The sequence below is a fragment of the Neolamprologus multifasciatus genome, chromosome 1 (genome assembly GCF_963576455.1).
Source record: "Neolamprologus multifasciatus chromosome 1, fNeoMul1.2, whole genome shotgun sequence".
NCBI classification, from domain to species: domain Eukaryota; kingdom Metazoa; phylum Chordata; class Actinopteri; order Cichliformes; family Cichlidae; genus Neolamprologus; species Neolamprologus multifasciatus.
This window is the reverse complement of record NC_140439.1, coordinates 25,673,825-25,690,788: the sequence shown is the minus strand read 5'-3', so window position 1 is coordinate 25,690,788 and position 16,964 is coordinate 25,673,825. Positions and strand designations below refer to the sequence as shown.

The following is a 16,964-nucleotide window of genomic DNA, read 5'->3' as shown; positions in this document are numbered from 1 at the left end:
AGACAGCAGCTCAGCCTTTGTGTCCTGTGGGGAAATCTGAATGGGACATAATTTACTTTAATGAGTACTTTATCCAAAATGCTATGTAAATGCTTTAGCCAGGTGACCATCAATTTTCTGTATGCGCAGCACTCATGTAGGATTAATATGACAGCTCTCAAATAGTGGCTGGCTTAATGACAGAGATAAGGCACCCATTACCACCCCACCACTACAGAGAAACACAGCAAAACTGTTGAAATCTCATGATGATTTTAGCCCTGACGGTAGTTTAATTAGTAGTTAATTAATAGTAAATGTTTGATTAATAATTAGGAGTTAATTCAAATAAATGACACTAACAACGCAAGAGGACGAGTTCAAGAGGTGAAGCTTAGCAGACAGATATCAGCTACAGCTGCCTACATCTGTGGACCTGTCAGTCAAAGCTCAGACTCTGTTACAGCTCTGTCTAGACACGAGGAAGCACAACGGAAAGATATAAAGGAGGGTCCTGCCTCAGCTGCCAGTTCAGAGTGTCAACACAAATTTCAAGTGTAATATTTATTCAGCCATGCGCATGTAAAAAGAAAGGTTACAATAACTGAAAGAAATTTACTTGCGATTGCGTCAAGTGCAAAATAACTAAAGAAACAGATCCGTCTTCTGAGAAACAGATGAGAAAATTGTGTAAAAGAAAAGGTAGTTCACTGCTTCTTCTTCAGTGGTACAATAAAACTGAATTAGTCTATTTGCACAGATGCAGTCACACACACACACACACACACACACACACACAATCCCATTACAAACCAATAACAGCACTTGGCAAAGTCTCAGATGTAACACAAGAGAACACAGTCAGCTACAAAAAAGGTGTGGAGGCTGAGGACAGAAGTATAATGCTGTTGTTAACAGTTGCTGAGAGCAGACAGTGAGCTGAACCAAGCAAACCCAAGAGTGTGAGCCAATTAAGATGTGAGGTTCAGATGGACAACACAAAAATCCTCAGACGTAGAGAGAGCAAACTAGTAGATTATGTGATGCTTAGACCTTAAAATACATGCAACTGCTACAAAGGGAGGAAATTAGCTACACAGACAATAACCTTTTTTAATACCAGGCTATAAACATATCATTTCTGTTGTAAAGTTGGGCATTTTAACAGGAATAGCCAAGGATTGACTCACTTTTATAGCCAGCCTTAGGTGGCAATTTGAGGAACTGCACTTTCACTGTTACTTTAGCTCTGGAATTTGCTGCTTTTTGGAAATTACATGTTAATGAAAAGGGTAGATTACAAAGAACATCAGTGCAAACAGCTCAGCTATACCACATTTGGTGATAGTCAGGGGCTTTGCTGTGATTAGTGTGAATGGCAGTAAAGTGTAAATGGTATTGCAACATGACAATATTTTAAAGAAAGGGTCTGCTTTAAAAGTTAAATGGTCGCCTGAAAGAACTTTCTTCTTGTTAATGCCAGCATGTCTGGCCAAAACTTACAGGTCACCTGAGCACTAATTTAGTAAAAGAAGAGCAATGCCTAACCCGACCAAAGACACACCACATTTGGTGAGAGGTGAGATTGGGTAAGTGTAAAAGGGACATTTTTATCAGCCTCAGCTATACTTGTGTTTACCCACACTAACATTAACATTAACCTGCTACACATTAGCACTGCCATTGTCAACATGTTTCCATGATTTAGGCTTTTAGATCATAGCACCACTAAACACATTGCACACTCTCAGTAGAATCTCCCTGAGCCAGTATCATAGCGCTGGACTCTTAAATCATATGCAGTGACTGTAGGCTATAAACCGGTGTCTCTATGTCTGTCCAGCCTTGGTGGTCTGAACTGCAGCACCAGCACTCAAAGCTATACATTATTAAACCACCTAGCTTGCATAATAACATTGTGTGGGACAGTGTTTTTTTTTTTTTACATTGTGTTAGTAGTTTTCCTTATTTTATTCATCAGAATTTATGAGTAGCCAGTACAAAAGCACAGGTAGTCCTGTAGCTCGCTGGACCTTCATTTCATATGTTCGCAGCTTGTTTAATAATGCAGGAGCACCAAGCCAGGTCAGAGCTTTTGAAGCAGCTGTAAATGTACAAAGGTGTGTGGTATATAAACTATAGAGGCATCTCATTTACAATAGGTAATTTATCAAGGCAGCAGGTAGTAAGCTTGGACCCCAGCAGCCCTCAGCAATAAATATAAATACGTTGGAGCTGATTTAAGCGCACAGGTACACACATATGCAGAGACACGCCTGGCAAGAGCACATATAGACATATTCAAAGGGACTTACATTAACACACACAAAAAGCTATAATTCCTTTATTGGAGTGTGTGGTCATGATTTAGGTGCTTTGCTGTCTTGCTGTAGGCAGCACATAAAGAACTACAATCAATAATCCATATCTGTGTCATAAATGATTTGCTTTAACACACGCATGCATGCACAAACCCATAAACACATACGGCATAGAGTACATGCAGCTGTGGCAAACTCACATTCAAATCAGTTAATTGTGCTATATCAGTTCTTCTTAACGTGTGTGTGTGTGTGTGTGTGTGTGTGTGTGTGTGTGTGTGTATTAACATCTTCATGGGGACCAAAAATTGGAAGTTTACTATACTTGTGAGGACCGACAGCCCTTGTGGGGACCAAGATACCGGTCATCACGAGTTTGAAGGCATTTTTGAGACTCGAAATGTGGTTTTAGTGTCAGGGTTTCAATTAGGTTATGGTCAATTTGAGATATTCATTTTTATGGTTGGGTAAGGTTAGGGTAAGCAGCTAGGGAAAGCATTATGTCAATGAGTTGTCCCCACAAGGATATACATACACATGTGTGTGTGTGTGTGTGTGTGTGTGTGTGTGTGTGTGTGTGTGTGCGTGTGTGAGAGAGAGAGAGAGAGAAAGAAAGAGAGAAATAAAGACATACTTATTTTTTGACTCAAGCAACTACAGCAATTTTTTGTGATGGACATGACAACACTCAGTGCAGAAACGTACTGCTGTAAGATAGCTTGAAAAGTTTCCACAGATAACATGTGAACCCTGAAACAAAACATTAGATATCTATTATATCTAACTGATTAGATATGGCAGGTTAGCTATGTAAATGTATTTTTTGTAGTTATCAGAAGTAAAAAGACTTACTGCCACTCCAAGAGGAGCGCTAAAGTAACTATTTTAGCAACCATTCCACCTCAATAAGTGTATTTTCATTTCAGATTCTGTATGATACACATTACATTAAGTTTGTTTTGTGCACTTGATAAAAACAGTAACTCATTATGAGCATTATGAGTACAAAGGGCTTTCCCTTTTTATCCACGCTGTCTTTCTTCTGTCTAATAAAACGCAAATGGTACGAGCGTTGATCTAATAATAAATCACAAATATGGATATAGCTTATGATGGCAGAACAACCCTGCAGAGAGAATGCAGCAAGATATGTTAAGATTATTAATAAAAACAGGGAATAGCGAGGAGAAGAAGGAAGGGTCGATCTGACAAAAGTATACATGAGGTTGAAAGAAAGAAACCAAGGAGAGAGTGTCTTTGTTTCTTTGTTTATGTCTGTTTAGGATGCAGACAACATTCTGCTACTGGTTCACTTTGATCACTAGAGAGGTTTTCTGTACACACAGACACACACACACACACACACACACACACATAGGGGCATGCAATAAGTTATCCTTCAACAGGAAACAAAATGGGTGTGGAAAACCAGACTGTGTTCTCATATCTGACCATCTGGAAAAGACAAGGGTAGAGATAAATAGCAGTCATATGTGTGTGTGTGTGTGTGTGCAGTTTGTTTGTCATGAAGTACATGCACAAACTTAGCACAATCAAAGTATTCATGAGACAAAGTCTTATCACGTCTGACTGGGTGGGAGAAGGGAGCAGCAAATACTGACTTTGCTGCCAGTCTTTGTTTCTGATTTTCCTTCAGTCGTCTGTTCTTGTTCTCTTTCACTGTGTCTTTAATGGGTTTTTACATTTTCACATTTCAGCCACTGCTGTGAAAATTATTGTTAGCGCGCACTGTTAACACTAATGTTGTTAATTGCACACAATCTTTCCAAATCTCTATGAAATTTTTTCCAGTCTCCACTAAACTCATAATTTCTGTGTGTGACAGCAACACGTTAATACCAGCCTCAGAGCAGTGCTTCCCAAAAATTAGAAATTGTCTCATTCCTACTGCATAATTTATCATGTAATGAAATGTGAAGTTCCCATCAACAGTGTCTAAGTCTCCAGGCCCTGTGGATATTGTTAATTAATTAGTATTTTTATTTATTATTTAACTCTTGTTGGTTTTGTCAATTATAGTAAAAAAGTCTTTCTCTCTCATCAGATCTCCCAGATGATCTCAGAAGTCTCCAGAGAGGGAATTACTGAAGCTGCCCTGAACCGCTACAACACACACTCGCCCTCACACACAAATTCATCATCACATACAAACTCTCCCTCTCACACTCCAGCTGCAACCACCACAGCAGCGACTGCCACCTCCGCCGCTGCCTCTTTCTTTGCCAGGTAAGATTCACTTTACGCAGTGAGTGAAAGCCAAGATGATCACCTCTCTCATCTGATCCGTACACTCCACGAATCATTCCAACAAGCAGGCATTGTAATTAAACGTGATCAGGTGCAGTATTGAATTTCTCTCCAGAGCTGTAAATATATCTGAACATCTGCTGCGTTTGTTCTTTTGTATTTAAATTTGACTAAAGCTTGACTAAACATGACAAATCACAAGCACGGAAAGCCAGGGAATCTGCATACTCACAGCTAGGGCTGCCACGATTAGCCGGCTAGTCACGATTACGTCGACTATTAAAATCGTCAACGACTAATTTAATAGTCGACGCGTTTTTTGAAGCTTTGTAAGATCCCAAAAGACGCAGGAATAAGTAGTAGGATGTAAGAGTGTAATAACGGACTAAAACAGAAGATGGCAGCACTGCATGTACAAAGATGCCAGCTGCCGTTAAACCCTGAAGAAGAAGAAGCTGTGTCCCAGAATTCATAGCGCAGCCCAGCTCAGTTTCCAACAATGGCAGCAGCTAGTTAGTTTTAATGTTACTCTTATTATTCTTTAGTTTAACATATTTTCAGGCGATAATGGAGCTGTGTAAACCTCAAATATCTGCTCAGTTTATCAAGACACCACATATTTTGAAAAGCGCTCCGACGTTTTCGGAGACGTCTGTTACCCACTAGCTCGATAGTTAGCCGGGGGCAAGGCTCACTAGAGCCTGTGAGAACACCGGACTCCCGGCTAATCGTTTTCAAACCCACCGCTGTCTTTCGCTACTCAGGTTAAATATATATAAGTCACTTAGATAACTTAAAAATGTTATTGTTTGGCTTTTTTTAGTATTTTATTTGTTCCTGAGTAAATCGGTTTGGCTGAGAAATAAAGTTATAGTTTTTACACAGCAGAATAAACGTTGACAACTGATTATCAGAAGTGTGAGATGCTCGAGAATATACTCCAGTGTCCCATTATATTTTAGATAGCAAGGAGCAGACGAGACTGAGTTTATTAAACTCCAATGAAACAATCTGCAGATTTCATTAAACCTTAATAAACTATCATCTTGTCTTTATTTTTAGTTAGCACATACCTTAAACACTTAAAGCTGTAAGCTAATGATAGTTATATAAGAGCAGATGCATGCTGGTGCAATAAGCTGTACGTTTTACGTCCAATGGATGATGATCTGATTAATTGACTAATCGCAAAAATAATCAGTGACTGGTCGACTATCAAAATAATCGTTTGTGGCAGCCCTACTCACAGCACTACAGATTTCATTTAATCGCACAACCATCACTTTCTTGGGATTCAGTGGCATTTTGTAGAGTAGTAGATGTATTGTTGCACAGAAATGGCAAACTCATTAGTTCATTTATGCAAGTCTCATCATTTAGTTTAGTTTGTTCTGAGTTTAAAGGTCCAGAAATCCCCTCATTCAGGTCGTCGCCTCTGTATTCTCAATTGGTTCAACGAAGCAGGAGGAATTAAAATAACGGGCTGACAAATAATCTCATTGTAAGATAAAGGTGATGAAAAAATGGAATACTATTATACAGTATAATGCACAAAAGAGTACTCACTTATCTCTTGGTTGGGTTGAGTGTCTATCAACGACCCAGTCGTCAGTCTTCGATGAACTGTGTAATCAAATCTGGAGAAATGCAGAGCAGCACAACATAAATAAGACACGGGTAATATGGGTAAATTATTGATGAAAAAACATGGCAAGCTCAAAATGAACGAGTAAATTATTCATGGGTGACACCGCACCATGAGTGTGTCACATCGTCTGAAGCATTGCTGAGATGTCATATCTAATGAGCTGCTTTAAATCACATTTTAAAGGATACTGATGGTTTTCCTTCTCACTCACTCACACGCATCTTCTCCCCTCTGAATCTGCAGATAATGAAATGTGTGTGCCCGTGTTTGATATATAAGTGTCGGGCATCAGTGGTGCAGACATAATGCTGTCTGTCTTTCAAAGCACTAGCAACCGGTCGTAAATTGTACTGGAAGACACCCAAACACATGCACGCACTCCCTTCTTTGACCCCATGAACTGCCGAGTATCAAGGCCATTTTACACAAACCCACGGACATCTGGTTGACATTACAAACAAAGCCAGCTGTCTTTGGTCAATTTATGAGTGTGAACCTTGTAAGTGAAAGAATCCAGTTTGTTTAATGGTTTGCCAGGATGTGTTTGTGTCAGTGGGTCTGTTTTATTTGTGTATTTTGTGTCTGTGAAGGAATTCGGTTTAATTGGCAGAGAAATACCAATGTGCTCACCTGGTGTCACCTTTGATTTTTGACTCTGTGTGTGTTTACCTTCAGTGGATGCAGCCATGCAGTGGTGGTAAATCCTTTGCCTATCTTGGTCTTTACTCTCAGATGTGAACTGCATACAGACACTCTTATCAGACACACAGACACACACACAGGTATACACGCACACAATTTCCCCCTTGCTCACTGTCTGCACATGGCAAAATCCCTGTGTCCGCTATATCTCCACTCACCTGATCCCCTATCTTCCTTCAGGCTCCTCTTTCTGTCGCCTCTCTTTTCTCTCTCCCTTAATTGCTCTCTTCTTCCTCTATCCCCTTCCTTCCTCTCCTATTGTTCTTTCACAACTCTCCTGTTCTCCCCGTTTTATTAACAGTTTCTCAGTTTCTACATTGACCTTTCCTTTACCTTTGCTAATGTGCATGTGAGTAATATCTTTCATTAGTAGCAATCTGTCTGTGAATATGTCACACTCACGCAGTAGCACTACATCTTCCCTGTGCTGCATTGTCCCCAGAGGGTTGCTGGGCCAGAGGATAGAGACATGCGGTGGTGTGTGCATGCTCTTAGTCACTGGGGGAAGGAAGTTTCTATCAGTGAAGGAATTTTTTATTGCATGCTCCGGGGATTGGATCTTTGGGGATTTTGGCTGGCTGTGTGTGTGTGTGTGTGTGTGTGTGTGCTGGAGGTAGCCGATTAAATGAATAGGTCCCAGGTGAATTGGTGAATTGGTAGGGTGTTGTTATTTTGGTTGGAGGATAGCAGTGAGACTGGGGGGGCTGTCTCATTTACATCTCACTATCTCTCTTCTGTATTCTTTAAAAAGAAGTGCTCCATCAAATGTTAACTTGGGACCAATTAGAAACCGATCACAATGGTAGATTGATCATTAAAATAGGCGTATAGTGGTAAACAAATTAACGTATCAGCTGTCTCACTTAGGGACCACATTTTATGGTTTCTGTTTTGCTCGTGTGTGTTTTAAACTTTTATTTTGAAGTATGGAGGAAGAGGCCTATTTGCTCTCAAGTGTCGTCACTAGCCCACATTCTTGCCTTTCATTCCATCCGTTTAATGCCCGACAGCTTGCAAACAGTGATTTAACACACCATATTATTCACTGAAACGAGGCGTAGTGCTAAAACTCTTTATATATCCTTCAGGCAAACAAAGACTCGATGAGCTAATGAACTAATAAGCAGTGTATGACCTTGGAAACCTGTATAGACCTTTATGTAAAATGCATTTTTTTTCTGTGTAGCAGAAGCTACATATTCTTCATTTCATAGCTGAAGGTGGGCCTTTTAACAAAGGAGGCTTTAGATGGTTGCTTGGTTAGGAGACACAATACAGAAGAGCAGCAGACATCATAAATTCATTCATCATCTTTCCATTGACCTATACAAATGATCTGACTTGACTTGTCTTCATGTCTTGACTTGAACACAATGTGTATTAATATTTTATAATGCAGCTGTGCGTGCTAATACAGTCGCCTGGGTTAGTCATCTAAAGCAAAGGACAGTGCAGGCAGGGTAGAGTTGGTGGAGCGAGTGTTAGGGTGATTTGTGACAGAACGATAGCAGCAAGGGTGAAAGGGAAGGTTTACAAGATGGTACTGAGACCTGCTTTGATGTATAATTTGGAGATGGAGGCACTAATAAAAAAAACAGGAGGCCAAGATGGAGGTGGCTGAGCTGAAAATGTTAAGGTTTTTATTGGCAGTGACCAGGATGGACACGATTAGGAGTGAGTATATCAGAGGGAGAGCTCAGGTGGTGAGAGGCAAGGCTGAGATGGTTTGGACATGTGCAGAGGAGGGATGGTGGCTATAATGGGGAAACAATGTTGAACATGGAGCTGCCAGGCAGAAGGACAAGTGGAAAAGCCACAGAGGGTTGGTGTGACAGAGGACAATGATAGGCTGATATGGAAGAGGAGAGTCATCTGTGGCAACCCAAAAAGGGAGCAGCCAAAAGAAGAAGAACAAAAAGATGTGCAAAAAGAAGTGATAATACATTGCAGATTATATGGCAATGTCTTAACTGAGAGCAAGGAGTGTGTCAGTCGTGGATTGCATGTACGTGTCAATAGATAACGTCGGTAAAGCCAGTCTCCTGTCCCTCTTAGCCAGTGCTCTCACACTTTCGCCATCGCTCTCTGTCTCTCCCTGTATCGTCTTCTACTGACAGTCTGCTAAAAAGAATGTAATTAGCCACTCAACCAACAACACAGTCAGAGGGACAGCAGCCATAAATCAGCTGTGTGTGCATTTCAATTGAAAGTGTTTGTAGTTGTGTGAAAGAAAGCGGGGTGAAAAAAGCAAAAGCAGCAGCATGTTATTAGCTGGGCTGTTTGTGACTTGTGCTGCTTTTTAACAAGGGACCGAGAGGATGAGAGGCATGGGTGGCTGAAAGAATCAATACATGTGAGGAAGGCTGAATGGATGGTGGGATGGATGGGTGGCTATATAGAGGGCAGAGAATAAGACAGCAAAGCATGAAGGATAAAAAATAATGAGAGAAGAATAAAATAAAGGGTAAGGTATAGGGAATGGTTTAGAGCGAGCGGGATTGGAGTAATAGGAGGGAAGCGAAAGCCGGAGAAGAATGGAGGAATTAAGGTAATGGAAAAGAGGATGAAGGGATGTAACAGCTGATGGATGGAAAACAAGTGCCCTTCACTTTAGGGTTAGATCGAAATAGATCCACTTAGACAAATCCCAGGCCACTTATCATTAAATGGCACCAGTTAGGTGGCGTGTCCACCATGCTCCAGTTGTGCCACAGATTAAACTAGTCAGGGTGAGAGGATATAATAAGAGGGTAATAGCACTGATACAAACATGTCAATAGATGCATGTGTGCATTTTGAAACTGATGTGGCTGGAGGATTGAAGGGATGCATTATAAAAACAGTCAAAAAAAAGAATTAAGAATAAATCATTTGCCCAAGAAGCAGCCCTTTCACAAATGAGCATACATGCACAGAAGAAGAAAAAAAATGCTCATCTGCGAGCACTGTGTGCTACAAGTAGGCACCTCCTGCAGCAGAGTAACCATGCATAAATCCATCATTGTCGTGTCGCATCCTGCAACTCATCCAGCTTCTTCTTACAGTTGTTTTCCTGTGAAAATTACAAGATAGTTTTTCCCCCAAAAAAACATTTTATGCCACCATATAAACAGAATGGATCCACAGTTTTGAGTCCATTATTACTTTTATCACACAGTAAATCATTTTATGTAATCTTCTGCATTTTACACGGGCAGTACACTGTTATGTTGATATCATGAGAAAACCTGTAATCGTTTCCTCCTATGTAAGCTTAACTTTCACACAGTGTAAAACCAATTAGGGGTTTTCTCATGGAGGTTTATTGCAAACAGTATGCATTCACACACACATTCAAAGTCAGGAACACAGACACACAGCTTCCCACCCAAATCTCCAGGGAGTTAGTCAAATGGTGAAATGCTTCATCGTTCTACGGGTCACCGAATCTCTCCTCTCTCTCTCAGTCTCTCTCTTTTCGCTGACTCTCCCCCTTGCTCTCATTTCTGTAACCTGCCGCAGTTAATTGAAAGCCAATGGTGTGAGAATATGGCTCTTTGACAGAGAGTGTGCCAGAGTGCAAGGTCTCTCATTCTCTTTTTCTCTCTTTTTATTATCTTGGAAATATATATGAAGATAGATTGAATAAAAACTGAGCAGAAATCTCTGCCTGTGGCCCTTTGGAGGTCTTTAATTTGTATCACATTATTAATACTGTTAGGTAATCTGACAGTTTCAGTTGTGGCTTGTTGAATTGAAGTTGAAGAAGCAAAAGCTCAAACTCAAGAATTTCTTTCTTTACTAATCCAAATGTAGATCACGTAAATCACTCGAGCACATTTTTGCTAGGAGACTTGCTCAGTTTTCTCTCAAAATGACTCTCACATAACCTCTCTTCTGCCTTTAAGCTCAGCTCAGGTTATATTGAAGCTCTTTGGCTTTAGAAAAATATACTAAATATACATTAGGAAATATGAATATGTAAAACAGGTCTTTTGCACAGGACTCTGACCAAGTAGAAACAGCTATTTGACAGAGACTGGTGCTCATAAGTTGTTAATAATGACATAATTACATTCATTGTAAATCAGCAAACATGTATATTTTCAAGCTAAATTCATTCAGATAAACAATTTGACTTGATTTGACGCGACTGTCTTGACAAAGACGAAAAGACGAGTGAAAGTCGCTGTGCTTCATATAGAAATCCAGACTGTTATATATGTATATGAGGTATTTCTGCTAGGAAATGAAGCATGAGAGGAGTGTTAGAAAAGTTTCAGACGAGAAACAATTGTTCTGAGAGAAGCAGACAGGTAGAAAAATGAGAGCAAGAGCAGAAGTAGAGGAGAAAGAGAGTGAAAGTGAGATTTAGAAGTTTAGAAGTTAAAGCTACAAACGAGAGGAAAGAGGAGAGGAGATAGAGTATATATAAATATAATTTCTGGTGGCTTCTTTTGAGCTGAATGCCGCAGGGAATCGTGTAGCAGGAAGGGAAATGAACCACTCCCCATCCAGATGCTGCTACATATGTAAACAGCAATGTGAATATGCTTGTGTGTACATGTGTTCAGCACTTGTGTGTGCATGTGCTGAAGGATATCAGTTGGGTTTTGCATATTTGTTTTACTTTGGATCAGGATGTGTGCAGAGTCATACTGTATGTGCATGCATGCGTGCCCCCATCCCTCCTCTCCTTTCACCATCCATCTCCTGAAAATATTTGCTGTTTGCTTTGACTTTGTCACAGTGTAGTTTAAGCATAATAATGTGACAGTGATAGTGTGCTGTCTCTCCTTCTCTTTCTTCCTTTTGTTCTCTGCTTTTCTCTCTCTCAGAGCTGCTCAGAAGTTGAGCTTAGCGTCCAAAAAGAAGAAGCAGAAGACGGCTGCGCTCACAGCTACAGTGACATCATCGCCATCATGTGACCCACACCTATTCCCCACCAATTTTAGCTCCACCCTGTTGATGGCTCCTCCCCCAGCTCCACCTTGTCTCCTCCGTGCAGCGAACAAGATCAAAGATACTCCTGGACTTGGAAAGGTAACAGTAAAAGAATGTTGTGTGGTCATAAAGGGAAGGTAATGGTCAGCAACAACACTCAGATAGCGTGTAGTGTTTGAATGACGCTTAGCTGGTACTACAGGGTATAGAGTGTGCCAAGGAAATATTCCCCAAACCACTACCTGAGCTCTTGATTGAAGATTTGAATCAATCATGTTGTTTACGATTGTGGCTCAAGAGTTGGGAGTTCGCCTTGTAATTGGAAGGTTGCCGATTCGAGCCCCGGCTTGAACAGTCTCGGTTGTTGTGTCCTTGGGCAAGACACTTCACCCGTTGCCTACTGGTGGAGGTCAGAGGGCCCGGTGGCGCCTCGCCTCTGTCAGTGCGCCCCAGGGTGGCTGTGGCTACATGTAGCTTGCCATCACCAGTGTGTGAATGTGTGTGTGAATGGGTGGATGACTGAATGTGTAAAGCGCTTTGGGGTCCTTAGGGACTAGTAAACCCATTTGGAAAAGATTTCTATAAATCTTATAAAGTTTGTATCTGTCTTGTATGAAACTTGTATGAAAAGCATACAAGAGTGAAAACACATATAAGACCCCTTGAAAAATTATATAATGAAACTTGTATGTTTTGGATACTTACTAAAAAAAAAAATGAAAGTAATGAGAAAGTGGCCACTTTCATGAGTAAATCGTGTAAGCCTTATATAATTTATATATGATTTACTCATGAAAGTGGCCACTTTCATGAGTAAATCATATATGTTTTTACTATTTCTTTTCCATATGGGAAGCGCAATACAAATAGAGGCCATTTACCATTTTACACCAAATTCTGACCAGACCAAATAAACGTTGCAGCTAAAATTGAGACTCATCGGACCAAGCAAAATTTTTCTGTGCTATTGTCTGAATTTGCTGGGCCTGTGCACATTGTAGCCTAAGTTTTCTGTTCTTATCTGACAGGAATGGCAGCGGTTGTGGTCTTCTGTAGCCCATGTGCTTGAAGGTTCAGTGTGTTATAGTTAAATGATGCTTTTCTGGTTTCTGGAATACCGTGATTATTTCTGTCACTACTGTCTTGTACCACTCTGTCTGTAAACTCTACAGATGATTGTGTGGGGGGCCATTTCCAGTAGGTTAGCAGATCATGAAGCACTGAGAGCAGCCCATCTGGCACCAACAACTATGATCAAAGCCACTTAAATTACCTTTTCTTCCCCATTCTGATGCTCGGTTTGAGCTTCAGGAGATTGTCTTCATGCCTAAATGCAGTTTCTTTTAGGTCACATTCACTAGAAGGTCCCAGGGTATTGTGCACAGTCATAACATCCATCTCTCAACAACAAAATGCTTAATGAACTGTAAAAATAATAATACCAGCCCACCTACACTAACAGCATTTACTTGTTATATCTTTATTGGGGATGCATCGGGACCTATTAGTGATTACATTACAAAAGATATGCAGCGAATGTGTCCCCGACCACCTTAGCAAGTGGTTTAAAAGCGATCACATCACAGTCCATTTTGCAGATTGTTTACACTTGTATTTAGTGCTTCCCACTTGTGATCTGATTGCCCACAACAAAAAAAGGGTCAGAGATCCCAGGGGAGGTATTTGTAAGTATTAATTTTCTTTTTTTTTCATGTTTAGTTGCATTGACATTTGTGTTGGCAACTGTAAAACGATCTGGTTTTAAGAGCTAGTTCGGTCCTCAAAGTATTCAAATTTGATCAAATATTAAGCTGCTGTATTTTATTGTGACCTTGCCTCATTTATCTAAATGTGTCTACTGGCATGCGTGTGTGTGTCTCCTCTGCTGTAACATACCAAAATGTAACCTACCGGTTACCACGGTAACACATATCAGGCTGACAAAAGTCATCTGTCATTGTTGCCAGCATGGTATGTGTATGTGTGTGCGCGTGTGTGTGCATTGTGGATGCAGTGGAGGGGGCAAACACACACTCGGTTCTCAAGTGTGTGCAATATTGATCGTCCATGTAATGAGTTTTTAGTGCCCCCTCCTCCACAGTTTGAGTGAGAGGCGTGTATGTGTGTGTCCTTCCTGCTAGAAAATGAATGACTGTGGAGGACAAAATCAGACATCAAGCAGCAGTGTCCATTACCACACGCAGAGAAAGAAAGAGACCCCACTTGTCCCATTGTGCTTTTGAGTGTGCGCTCACCAGACACAAGCATAAAATCGGTGTGCAGCACAACTGGATGTGCATATTTTTTTCTACCAGGTCTTATCTGTCTATTAATCTGTTATACATTTGTGCATGTGTGACATAATTTGTAGGATGATGCAGGTGTAGGAAGACAGAAAGGAGGGTTATAAATGCCTTTACCAAACCAGGGACCTTCAATAATGTGCCATGGGCTGCAACCATTTGGGCACTCTGCCATCGTGTCATTTTAACTCTGTGTGACATTCGTATCAAATACCAGATGAGACCCAAGCCCAGTGTCTCAAGTCAGTTCCATTCCATTTATAATGAGGCAATAAAATTTTACTTTGTGAAATTAATGCAGTATACTACTTACACCCATTTAGTCAGAAAAACCATAAAATACTGAGGACTCGAACCCTTTCCTACAGTCTAAAATTCAAAAACTCTCAGTATTGTGGTATTCTCATTTCTCGTCTTTGGTATCAAATAAAAGATGGGAAACACCAATAAATAAAAAGAAGCTTTCTCTAAACTTTAAAGATAAAAGGATAAAAATATCTAAATTTATAATTTTTAATTGTTCTGATTATTTTGTGTTCTCTGTTTTCTTCTCCTTTGAATCTTTCTCTCTGTTTCTCTCCATATGGAGATGGCAGATGTCTTCTCAGTTGTCAAGGAGATGGATTCATGCTCACATATTTGCAGCCACAGTAACAAACATAAATGATTATAAGATCGACCTCTGAACAGAAGCCTCATACAAAGTGTACATCAGAAAGCACGTACACCAAAACCTTCTTCACAGCCTCCGTGACATTTTTTTATATGGTCAATATATTTTCTGCCATTTCACCCCACTTTGATATTCTTTTACCTCATGATAGATGTGTACAAACTGTGTTCTATTACAGCTAATTTAAACCAACTATGAGCCGTATGTAGGGTTTCTTCTGTTGTGAAATACCTTTCCTTAAGGTGTTTAGTGGGGCTTTCACAAGAACAATTTTTTACAACAAGATTACTGTTGCTAAATAAATAAATGAACAAACAAACATAATGGTGTTAATGCAATATCTCTAAACTATTAAAAAATATCTCATGGTTTATTGTTTTCTCTTGGGACTTAAGTTACACTCAAACTACAAGTGCAGGAAGATGCAGACAGAGTCAGTCAGCAGCAGATAGACATGCCATCATCATGTGATGTACTGGGTTGTTCACTCCACATTTTGAAGGTTGAGGGTTGTGTTTTTTTGGAGCCATATTTAGATGGGAAGGCCGTACAAGTTTATTACACAAGTTCGGATACCTTCTAATTAGTGCTGAAGCAACAGACTAATGAAATGCTAGCATTTCGAACCAAAACCGAAGCGCAAACTGCCACAACAATTTTATTTGATTTATTTAATAACAATTTAAATGGTTATTCACTGACTTGAGCCAGCCTTAAGTGGCTGGCTTCACATATATATATTTGTATATAATTCTGGTTCTTTCCGTTTAACACAAGTAGAAACCAGCATTAAGCTGCAGTACTACCTATTATGTTGAAGTGGGAAAATTGGTGCTGGATGAATCAGTAATCATATCTTTGTTATCATATCAAAATTACAGTCAGCCTTCCTGAACGTCCATTTCCTTATGAAATTGATCAGCGTCTCTTTGGACTGAATTCACATTCAGAAGCAAATAATTCCTCCCCATCACTAATACATCCAACCAAAATCTTTAGTGTTTCTGTAGATGGTATGACCTGGAGGGGAGTTGTACTGAAGGAGGTGTACAAGGTGAACAGGAATAGAGACAGAGCAGTCTTCTGTGGACCTCCTTTACCATCAGAGGACTAATGTGTGTAAACATGCCGCTGGAAGAACATTGATTACTATTAGAAACCTTTATCTCTTCCTGGAGCTCTACAATCAGACTACTTGCTTTGATTCAACTCTGATAATCTATTAGATCAGTGTCCATCGTATACTTACTAAGTTTGCACCAGGAGATAGGAGTTAGCTTAGATCAGGATAAAGAAACAGAGCAGGAGAAAAAATTCTCATAACCAAGAAAATGAATGGATGTTGAACCACAAGTGTTTGACTTACATCTTAGTTTCCATACACATGAAATAACCAATTCTGTGTTTTTTGCAAAGATAAACCTCTTTTCTCTTATCTGTTTTTTTGTTTAGGATAAAAATGGGTTATAAAAAGAAGAAGGAAAATGGTACAAAAGCAAGGCAATATTCTAATATTTGGAGTATAACAAGCCTCTCCTTTGAAATTAATTGAAGCTTGCCAAGACCTAATCAAACACTCAGTCAGTCATATGCTGACACACTAACAAACACACACACACTTGCGTGCACACATGCTCACGCAAACATATGGGAAGAAAATGGCTGTGGTGACATTTCTCTAGTAAAAATGTCACCTGCGGTGGGGGTCGGTTCCCTGCTGAAATGGCATTTGCACACATTCACGCTCACACATGGGCTTGCATGCTCACATATTCATGGGATTATAGTGTACAATGAAAGCTGTCAAGGAAGCAGCGTAGCCCCTGGTGGAAACGTGTACGATACATCCTGCAGAATACATGGGCCTGCCCGTGAGTGTTATGGGGGGTTAGTGTTCTCCCCGATGTTAATATGGCACCAAACAGATTGAGACATCACATTTAAGGCCAGGGGAAATCAACCTGTGCAGGTCAGAAGTACGTGTGTGCTGCAGAAAGAAAGACAGAGAGAGGGGTCCGGCTTGCTCTATCTAGGGATGTCATATTGTTTCTATACACGGTGCTTCTGTACATGTTGGTAAGCTCCGTCTCATTTTAATCAAATGGGAACTTTCCATTCAGAGCACTGACAGCAAGGGGAGATGTATA

General features: G+C 40.2%; 1 protein-coding gene across 2 annotated transcripts in view; it reads left to right on the top strand.

Moving 5' to 3' along the window:
* kif26ba (kinesin family member 26Ba) overlaps positions 1–16,964 on the top strand; it is a 104,483-nt gene that overhangs the window by 41,439 nt on the left and 46,080 nt on the right. For both annotated transcript variants that reach the window (XM_085168164.1, XM_085168157.1), the window contains exons 4-5: positions 4,366–4,547; positions 11,736–11,940. In XM_085168164.1, the coding sequence (XP_085024290.1) occupies positions 4,366–4,547; positions 11,736–11,940 (387 nt within the window). The remainder of the gene's footprint in view (positions 1–4,365; positions 4,548–11,735; positions 11,941–16,964) is intronic.